This window comes from Momordica charantia, assembly GCF_013281855.1.
Source record: "Momordica charantia cultivar OHB3-1 chromosome 11 unlocalized genomic scaffold, Mcharantia_2.0 BLBB01000011.1, whole genome shotgun sequence".
Taxonomy (NCBI): domain Eukaryota; kingdom Viridiplantae; phylum Streptophyta; class Magnoliopsida; order Cucurbitales; family Cucurbitaceae; genus Momordica; species Momordica charantia.
Window position 1 is genome coordinate 17,710,331 of NW_028275159.1, and position 10,870 is coordinate 17,721,200.

General features: G+C 31.0%; 1 protein-coding gene across 1 annotated transcript; it reads left to right on the plus strand.

Annotated features, from left to right (window-relative positions):
- Nucleotides 1-6,084: 6,084 nt before the first annotated feature.
- On the plus strand, nt 6,085-8,460 carry LOC148208237 (sugar carrier protein C-like). Its single transcript, XM_088119807.1, has 3 exons — nt 6,085-6,350; nt 6,693-7,651; nt 7,796-8,460. Exons 1-3 carry the CDS (start codon nt 6,206-6,208, stop codon nt 8,240-8,242), a joined length of 1,551 nt encoding a protein of 516 aa, XP_087975933.1. The 5' UTR covers nt 6,085-6,205; the 3' UTR covers nt 8,243-8,460.
- Nucleotides 8,461-10,870: the final 2,410 nt, after the last annotated feature.

Consider the following 10,870-nt stretch of genomic DNA (forward strand, 5'->3'; position numbering starts at 1 on the left):
TCATTGAGAGCACTGAAGACATTATTTTTTTTCACTTTTTTTTTTACATTGTTTCCTTTTTTTCACCTTTTTCATTTTCATTTTATTTTTACTTTTTTTCACTTTTTTCTCCCCTCAAAGTGACTTACTATGGTTGGTTTATGATTCTTGCTAAGGTCTCCACTAACAAGAATGATAAGAGTAGACCATATTAAAAATATTATTGAAAATCTTAAAACATGTAATTTCCTTTTTATTAAAAGAATTTTTAAAGAAAACATTTTTTGTTTTTCTATTTTTTTAACAAATAATATGATATGCAATGATGTATGAATGAATGAATGTATAACTTTGACTTTTTCTTTTTTAAAAAATAGCTCAATTTCCACATAGTCACATTCTTTTTTAAACAAGTACTTGGTTAAATCATGGATGAATAAAACTTCATTGTCGTTTTAACATTACCCAGCTACGAGTCATTTGCTATCTTTCAGTCTTAGCAATCCCAAAGATGACTTCAAAGAAGAAATAGACTTTATTGATAATACAAAGCAATAGGTCAATATTGATTTTCATAATCTTGTACACTCATAATTCTAGTGCTTCAGGCGTGGACCCTCTTCCTTTGAAAACCTAGCCACCATGCCTTCATTAGAACTTGCAATTTATGCTTCAGTGAAGTACAGTCCTCAGTTGAATGATCAACAGCTCCTGCATGATAATCAAAACGAACATGCGGGTCGTACCACTTTGGATAAGGTGGTTGTAATGGTTCTATGGATACTAGAGCTAATAGATTACCTTGAAATAATTGGGATAACAACTCTACATAGGATATTGAGATCGGATGAAAGCTCTCTCGCTTTAGTTGTCTCCAACTACTATGATTGTCTGGTAATGTTGGCGATCTTAGCTATGGGTCACACTACAGAGCCAATGAGTTTATGGGTACTGTAGACGGATTATATGTCGTATATCCTTGTTGGTGCCTCCACTTGCGCTTCAAGATTACTGTTTGGACTTTATTTTTCCTTTTAATAGAGTTTCTATTATTTTCAGGATGTGGTCCTTTATCAATTAAAGGCATTGGCAGTTGTTCGGTTGCTTCTCTCCATCTCCGTGCACTTTCTTTTCTTGCAGTTTCTTTTTTTATTCCCTGCTAAGCATGTGTCATACCTATGTCATGCTTGTATTGATTTAGAAAAGAAAATTTTCGAGTTTCTTCAGCATTTCCATTGGTCACATTATCTTTCTCTTTCCTTTATAAATTATTTGAGTAATTGGCCTTGGATGTTTGTCCATCTTGGAATGTAAATTTAGCCTGACAGGTTGTAGGAATTTGTTGACCTTTCTTAGAAAATTGACGATTATGTGATGAATTATGCTGAGGGAAGCCTTCTGTTGATTGACAAAGAGGTGGGTCCACCCTAAGTGCTGAATTATTATGAGGTTCAACTAAATTGTTAGCTTGAGAAATGTCCCCAACTGTAACAATATTCTTTAAGACATTTAAAATTTCCATGACTTACCCCTGAATCTCATCGATGTCTTGTTTCATCTTCTTTAGCTCTACATTTTCCACCTTCACGAACTATTCTTAAATCTCATCTCTTATTTTATTTAGCTCAGCATTCAATTCTTCCATGACTCGTTCGTGGATTTCGTCTCTAATTTTCTTTAGCTTAGCATTAAATTCTTTCATGTTATGCTGCTTTACGTACCTTGTATATAAAGAATAGTAAATATGTGAAGCTATTTTTTCTAAGAGTTCGTGTTAATTATGATTTAATGGAGAATTGCACATATTTTGATTTTTTTAAGATAGAAATTCATACGCATGAGACGATGTGATGTAAATGTTGGATCACCAATTAGGGGAATTTTAAACGATTATGCGAAACAATGCCTACGAAAATATTGCTTCTTTTTTATTTTTAATATATATATTGAGGCATATGAAATGATGCATTAGAACGATAAAATTTTTAATTTATGATATAGACATGTAAAATAATGCACGCAAGAGATAGATTTTTTTTTTTAATTTATGCTTTGGACATACAAGAATGATGCATGTGAAGAATATGTTTTTTATTAAAAAAAATTATTTTCTTTGAGGAGGAAAAAGAATTTATCTAGATATGCTACACCCTAAGAGAGAGAAACATGAATATGTACATAAAAATTAAACTCTAAGGTTATAAAGTCAAACTCCTATGTTTTGGATATAAGTGAATAAATTTGAAAGTTTTTGCGTGCCTACATAGGGACGTTTATAACCCCTTTGAAAGGCAATACTTCTACCCAAAACTTAAACAAATAGCAATGGAGAAATAAGGTAATTGATTTTTTATTCTTTTTCTTTATTTTAAAAAAGTGGTTGTTCATTTAAAATCTTACGGTGAAAACTCCAAATCAACCCTAATTTTTTTATTAAAAAACAATATGTCATGAATGACATAACAACCTACATAAAATGCTATATGAATATGGTGTGAAGTTATGTACCAATGCATCTTATAGGATAATGGCCCTCAAATTTTTCATATGCTTTTGCAGTATGGTTGACTTGAGTGGAGAATTTCATGCGCCTGCACGGTAGCCGAAATTCCACGAAGGTCACACTACTTAGTCTTCGATCTAATCCTAAGGGTAAAGCCCAAGTAGGAGGATTGTGAATTTGTGTGAGATGTATGGATAATGCAAACGTACAAAAACAAATAATTAAAACACAAAATGTGCAATAAAAAAGAAATGGACTAAAATATTTCATAATGGGATAGTAAATGACAAAAATAAATGGCTTGACTCTCGATAGTCCCCAGTGGAGTTGCCAAGCTGTCACAACGTGAAGAAAATGTTATGGAGGAAACAATGTGAGGTTTTAGGGAGAGAAAGAAGAAGAAAACAAGTAGGAGGGATATGGAGATGGTGAGCTTTCGTGAGTTTTTTTTTTGTTTTAAAAAATAAATTATATGTTTTGATGTTGTAAAAGAAATCAATATTTGTATCTTAGTGCGTTGGCATACTAGAAAGATCCTTAGGTTTTAATATATATGACCCAAGTTCAAGTCCATGTTTCAAAATAAAGTTTTTTATTTTTTATTTTATTTTATTTTTATCAATGTTCTTATTAAATAATTATTTTAAATAAAAGATTTCATTTTAAGTTTTTTTTTTAAACAAAGTTTGTATTTAAAAAAGGAAATTCAAGTCCTATCTTGGCATATTGGTAAAAAGTTTAAGAGTTGATTCTCATGTCTATATATGATCCAAGTTCAAGTCCATGTTTCAAAATAAAGTTTTTTATTTTTTATTTTATTTTATTTTTATCAATGTTCTTATTAAATAATTATTTTAAATAAAAGATTTCATTTTAAGTTTTTTTTTAAACAAAGTTTGTATTTAAAAAAGGAAATTCAAGTCCTATCTTGGCACATTGGTAAAAAGTTTAAGAGTTGATTCTCATGTCTAAGTTCAAATCTCCAATGTGCCCTAAAATAAAAATGACTTTTTTATTTATTATTTTTTTACTAAATAATTATTTCGAAAACTCATAGAAATTGGAACCTTCCCTAGGTAATAAAATGTTTTCAATGGCCTTTATGCCACTCATAATTATTAATTCACATTTTACTTAATAAATTTGAGACATTTAAAATGAACAAAAATATTTTTCTCGTTTGGACCAAATAAAATAATAGATAATTTTTTACAAACTATGTTACCGTTTTCGAACGGGTGTGGTAGGGTGCTAACACGTTTACAAATTAACTAAAATTCAAAACAAAATAAAAGGTTGTTAGGTAGTTGAATATAAGAAAAACTAAAAAAAAAAACCATGGAAAAGAGTATGGTTGGAAAATCACCATATTTTGTAAGACTCCTAAAATGTCTTTTAGCCATTTGTGTAAAATTTTAAACTAATAGCTATTTTTAAGGCGGGTGCCAAAATTTAGCCATTCACTTAAATTTCCCCTTTAAATATTAATCAATTATATGGGTCTAATGGTAATTTGGGTTTCCGGTCAAAATTCTCACCTAATTGTGGAAGAGGGGGAGAAGGGGCTGAAACCACTCAAATCTTCTTTGTGAAATTGAAGAAGAAATGGGCGGGCAGCTTAGACTCTTTCCCGAAGAGAGCTCCAACCAATAGATGAGATTAAAGACGCTAACATAACAGGGGCTGGAGACTTTTTTGTTTGAGCAGGGGGCTCCGAGTCTTGTGTTGACAAAGATCAGGATCCTCGATCTCTTCCTGAATATTGACGGGAATCGCTTTTGCTTTCTTTTCCTCTGGCTACTAAGATGTTTCAATTCGCCCAATAGTAGTCATTAGTGAAACAAAAATACTTGTACAAACCATAAAAGTCATCCAATTGATTTGTGAACTAAATTTATTTTAGGCCCAATTTTGTATGACCCAAGACCAATTAAATCCAATTCAAATCACCTATGAAAGACACTTGCCATTATTTTAGAATTGTCATTTCTGTCTTTAATTTTAATTTAAAGATAATTTATAATTGCCTACCAAATTTAATAAAATATAGTTTTGTCAAATAATGACGTGGCCAAAATTTATGGTCTACAGACATTTACTAAATTGTTATTAAAATATTAATTTTATTTTGAAATTAAATATTTATAGCAGTAAATAATAATTTAAAAATTTATTAATTTATTTTTATTACACTTATTTTATGGTTTAACTTCTAAGAATAATTAAAAATAATTATAAAAACGGTAATTTTTTCCAAGAATGTCTCGTCCCCAAATAAGGATTATTTAATCTAAAACTTGATTTTTGAATCGAAAAACGAGGTAGAGACCAGAGTACTTTTTAAAAATAAAAAACTAAAAATGGTTACCATGGTTTTATGTTTTTTAGAAACAAAAAATAAAAAACACTTATCAAACAGAAACAAAAAAACCAAACACTAAAAATAAAAAGGGTATGAAATGGGCTCTCAATAATTTAATCTAATTTTTAAGATGGAAGATAAAAAGATATTATACTTGGTATGAGTTAAAAATATGTGGGATTGCCTTTTATCTAAAAAAAAAAAAAAAAAAAAAAAAAGGATTCTGAATTCATTTTCTTTTTGCATTTGAAGTTCCGATTCAACCAGTTTTATCTTTAAATTTTGCAAGTTGTTTCAAAATTTAACTCTAAATTTAGATATGTATTACAATTTTCTTCTTGTATTTAATTTTGTTAATTAAGCTACTAATTTTAACCAAAAATAAAATAATGTAAAAAGACTTCAAAAACTCACTAACTTAATGTAATTAAATCAAGCTTTATGCCAATTAAGTTTAATTTAATGCAAAAAATTGACTATTAAATAACTCTGTTAAAGCCAAATCGAACATAGTTTAGGGTAATTGACGTATATTTCTAACCAAAAGCTAATGAGTTCGATCCTCCACCTCCAAACATTGTACTTGGAAAAAAAATAGTGTAAAAACTTATAATTGAAAAAAAAAACTTATCTAATGTCGGTTTTTATCCTAACTCTATCAATTTCATACAAAATATCATATGTTTTAGAATTCATTTGACACATATAAAATACTTTTCTCAGACAAAAACTTATCAAAAGAGTAAAATTTTAAAAATTTAAGGTGAATATTGCAATACTAATCTATATTTAAAATGTAATTTGATAAAATTTAAAATAAAAATTGATACACATTGAAATTGAACCTTTCCATTTTTTTTGTTACGAAAAGATAAAATCTAAATTTCATTATTCGAAAACTTGAAAAACTTAAAATTACACAACTAAATTATACCAACAAACATATTTATTTTATGAAAATTTTGTAAGATAGCATAAATTTAATACATATTAGAAAAATGTTAAGAGTTTTTAATTCTTTCAAAATATAGTTTAAGTGTACGTACGTTATATTACTTTTAAATTTGATTTTTTGGGAATTATGGTATTTTTATAAAATTTAAAACTATATTTGAAAATATATATAATATTGAGTTATCTCTTATAATTTTGTAATTATCACCTTAATTATCCCATTATTCATTATCAAGTCTTCAACCCATGGACGGATTTTGGTGTTTGGGAAGGAAACCCATTCCTAACTATCTTAGGAAAAATTTGGCTATATATTCTCCCATTCAGCTTTTGATTTTTTTCACATTCTTCGATCTCTTCTCTTCCCTTACGTTCATATTTCCTATTTCCTCTCTTCAATTTTTAAGATGGCCGGCGGTGGTTTCGAGCTCAATGGTAATCAAAGCGGGTCGATCAAGAACTATCCTGGAGAACTCACTTTTTATGTGTTGATAACATGCATTGTTGCAGCTATGGGCGGACTCATCTTCGGTTACGACATTGGTATCTCAGGTATCCAAATGATTTTTTATGTAGGGTAGGCCCAGCTTAAGGTATAGGCGAGTGAGATGTTGGCTTCTAAGGCCTAAAAACTCACGACACTTAAAATATAATATGAGGACTTTAAAAAAATTAATTCAATATTAGAATGAAGTAACTTTTATAAATTTGTTATGGTAATTAAAATCTATGAAAGTTTGATAATATACCAAAAAACGACTGCATGAAATTTAGGCACTCAATTTATTAGAAAATAATGTAGAAGAAGACCTCGTATAGAATTGCTTTCTTCTACCGTTTTGACTCACTCCATTGTTTAATAATTTATTATTTAATTTTTGGTGAATTGATCAGGTGGCGTCACGTCAATGGCTCCATTTCTGCAGAAATTTTTCCCATCTGTTTATGAGAAAGAAGCTTTGGACACTTCAACCAATCAATACTGCAAATTTGATAGTGTTGCCCTCACCATGTTTACTTCTTCTCTTTATTTGGCTGCACTTTTGGCTTCTTTTGTAGCATCTTGGGTCACCAAAACCTTCGGTCGTAAAAAGTCTATGCTTCTCGGTGGCTTCGTATTTTTGGTTGGTGCTGCCATTAATGCTGCAGCTCAAAACATCGCCATGTTGATCATTGGTCGTATTTGTTTGGGCATTGGTGTTGGATTCTCAATTCAGTCTGTTCCACTTTATGTCTCGGAGATGGCTCCTTCTAAATACCGAGGCTCTCTGAATATTGTTTTCCAACTATCGATTACGATCGGCATTCTAGTGGCTAATCTTGTTAATTTTGGTACTGCCAAGATTCATGGCGGATGGGGGTGGCGCGTGAGTCTAGGCGGTGCGGGAGTGCCTGCATTATTCATCACAATCTCAGCTTTGTTTCTTCCCGATACTCCAACTTCGATGTTGGAGAGAGGTGAAGTTGAGAAGGCAAGAGTCATGCTCCAACGTATCCGCGGCGTGTCTTTGAAGGATGTAGATGCAGAATTTCAAGACATCGTGGCGGCAAGTATTGCTGCCAAGGCAGTTAAACATCCATGGAGGAATTTGAGGGAGAGGCAAAACAGACCACAATTGGTAATGTCTGTTTTAATACCATTTTTTCAACAATTGACTGGGATCAATGTTGTCATGTTCTATGCTCCTGTGCTGTTCAAGACTATTGGATTTGGGGACAATGCTTCTCTTCTTTCATCTGTCATTACGGGTGGTATCAATGTTTTGGCAACTTTTGTATCTATGTATGGTACGGATAAATGGGGAAGGAGGATTCTTTTCTTGCTCGGTGGAACCATCATGTTCATTTTCCAGGTGATTAAAATTTTACTATTTCAAATCCCTTTTATTTTTTTTTTTCTAGAACGAAATTGGGCAAAAAGTATGTTTGACCAACAATAATTGTTCAAAAGCTTTTTCTAATCCATTTGATTCTAATAAACATCGCATCATTTGTAGGTTTTGGTGGGTGTGTTCATAGCTTGGAAATTTGGAGTTTCTGGTGAGGTTGCTTATTTACCCAAGTGGTATGCTGGTATTGTGGTATTGTTTATTTGCATCTATGTTCAAGCCTTTGCATGGTCTTGGGGACCTCTGGGATGGCTAGTTCCAAGTGAAATCTTCCCGCTTGAAATTCGATCAGCTGCCCAAAGCGTAACGGCGTCGGTGAATATGTTCTTTACCTTTTTGGTTGCCCAAATCTTCCTCACCATGCTTTGCCATATGAAATTTGGGTTGTTCTTCTTCTTCGCGTTCTTCGTGGCTGTGATGACCATATTCATCTATTTCTTCTTGCCGGAGACAAAGGGCATCCCCATTGAAGACATGTCTTGTGTTTGGAGGCAACATTGGTTCTGGAGTAGATATGTGTCTCAACAACTTACTAAAGTTCGACCTCAAATTTAGGACCAGAATGTCACAACCCGATTACTATCATTATTTTTCTTTTACTTCCACCCCTATACTTTCTCTTTAATAGGATTTATTCCTTCTATTTTCTTTTTTTTTTTTTTTGTTATTTCCAGAAATTTACTCTGGTATTTAGTAGTTTTGGTAGGGATTCTGTGTATTAAATGTCATGGAATAAAATTTCTTCCATGTTTAATTCGGCATTTATGACTGTGGTGTTTTCTTTTTTTTTTAAAAAGAAATTATTATTATTATTATAATAAAAATATGCTTTTGAAGATGTGCTGAGGCTGCTTAAGAGATTTTAAATAATTTTTTGGTAATTTGTGGCTAAATTATTCTTCACATAATTTGTTACGATGGCCTTTCTTTAAATACTAAAATAACAAATAGTTCTGCGATAACTCATGGATCATGGTACTTAAAAATTAAAAAAAAGGTACAAATAAAAATACAAATTCTTCTTGCAATAGAATACAAATTGTCATCAAATAACCTCTTATTTATCAAAAGTTAATTCAACTTCAAGTAGTTTAAGCATAATTCAACTGGTTAAGGCACCTGGCTCCAATCAAAATGGTGTGAGTTTGATTTCCTGTTTCTATTAATTTTTGTTTCTCTCGCCACCATTATTAAAATAACTCATTTTAGTAGTGGTGGGACATGGATGCTTAAAAGTTAAAAATAAGGTAGAAGTTGTTTGAGTCCGTTTGATAATGTTTCTAACTTTGAAAACAAATAACTAAGTTTCTGGTTCTTTGTTCTTATTTTCAATTTTTTCCCCAACATAAGAATCATTATTTTATCATTCCTTGCTTATAAAATGCATAATAAAGTTTTAAAAAATATATATTAATAAAAACATTGAATATTTAACTTATTTTATATAAAAGATTAAATATTTTAAATTAATTTAAAATATTAGAAAACGAGAAATAAAAAATGATTACCAAACATGTTTCTTTTTTTTTTAAATTAAAAAAATGAAGAATAGAAAAGAAAAAGTAATTACTAAATGGAGTTCTCTTTATTTATAAAAAAAAGGAAACAAAGAAATAAAGAAACAAATACAAGAAACGTAAACTTGAACAAATAGACCCTTAAGACCCATTTGGTAACGTTTTCGTTTCTTGTTTCTCGTTCCAATTTTATTAAGCAACCTAAACAGTTGACAATATGTCTCTCGTGTTCAAATTTTTTACAAACATTCTCAAAATTTTATAGAAATTTTTGAAACAACACAAACAAGATTCATATGCTCCATTTCTAATTTGTTTAAAAACTTATAAATTCACCGGTGTTGAGAGCCATAAAAATATTTTTTCTTATAAAAAATGAGGAAACGAAAATTTTACTAAACAACTCCTTAATTAGTCAAATCTGAAATTCATACATGAAAGATTCAAGTAATAGTGATTTTCAAACAAAAAAAAAAAAGATTGAAGTAATAAAGTTATTACATGTCGATATAATTATCCCATCAATGTTAGAAAATTTACAAGGAGTTATAAAAGAGGCATGACAATTGCGCCCATCAAAGTATCTAAAAGAAGTATAAAAATGAGTTCAGATGAAAGAAAAATTATGTTGTCATTCGAATCTTACCATTTAGATATTGGAAGCCAAAGTCATCCAAACTTCATGTAAGAGGGATAAAAACTTAAGTTCTTACCTGATAATTAAGTAACATTGGTGTTGATATTGGTTGTGGTTGTTGGTTGGCATTCGCGTTGGCGTTGGAATTCGCTGTGGTTGGCATTGCGAGTGGCATTGCCACTGGTTGTTGTTGGAAAAAAAAAGAGAGTGAAAGCCAAGACAATAGGCCGAAAGCCCAAAACCTATTTTTTTTAGGTTTCTGCCGCCTCACTTATATATATATAAAAGTTTTACTTTATGTTGTATGCTATGGTAGCAAAACAAAACAGCAGCCGTGAGAGGTATGTACAACAGCCGTTTTTGGGAGTTTCTGGCAACAACTTTTTGTGGCGGCAGTTTAGATATTGGCAGCATAGAAAGGTTCAGATCGAGATCATTGTTTTTGTAATTTAGATTTTGATTATTTTGATTTTTATATTTTTTGTAATTTCTCTGTCCGTAACGCCATGGCATTGTGGACAACACCATGGCGCTGTATCGAAGTCTATAAATATGCAATTTTCGAGTTTTGGGTCTTGCAATCCGAAAAAGGGTTATTTGTAGCCGATTTTGAGCGGGTTTTGGTAGCAAATCATTGGTAGTGGCTCAGGTATTGACAGAAGCATTGGGGTTGATCAAGATCGACATTATTGGAGTAATTGTATATTGATTCTTGTGAGTTTTCGTTCATGTTCCTAAGTATTCATTGTGTTAAAATACTTATAAGCTATGAGACTTCTGTTGGGACCTCTAGGGGGATATTTTGGGGAGAGTTTTGTATTCCAATCCTTAAACAGTTATTATTGAATTACCCACATCTGAGTGGAAGACTGGGCGTAGCCCTTATTGGTTGAACCAGTATAATCTGCTGTGTTATTTATCTTGTGCTTTGTAGTTTTTCTTCCTATTTGCATATTGTGGTTGTGTTGAGATATTTTATGTGGAAGTGGAAATTATACAAGATCGTAAATTTCTCAACAAGTGGTATTA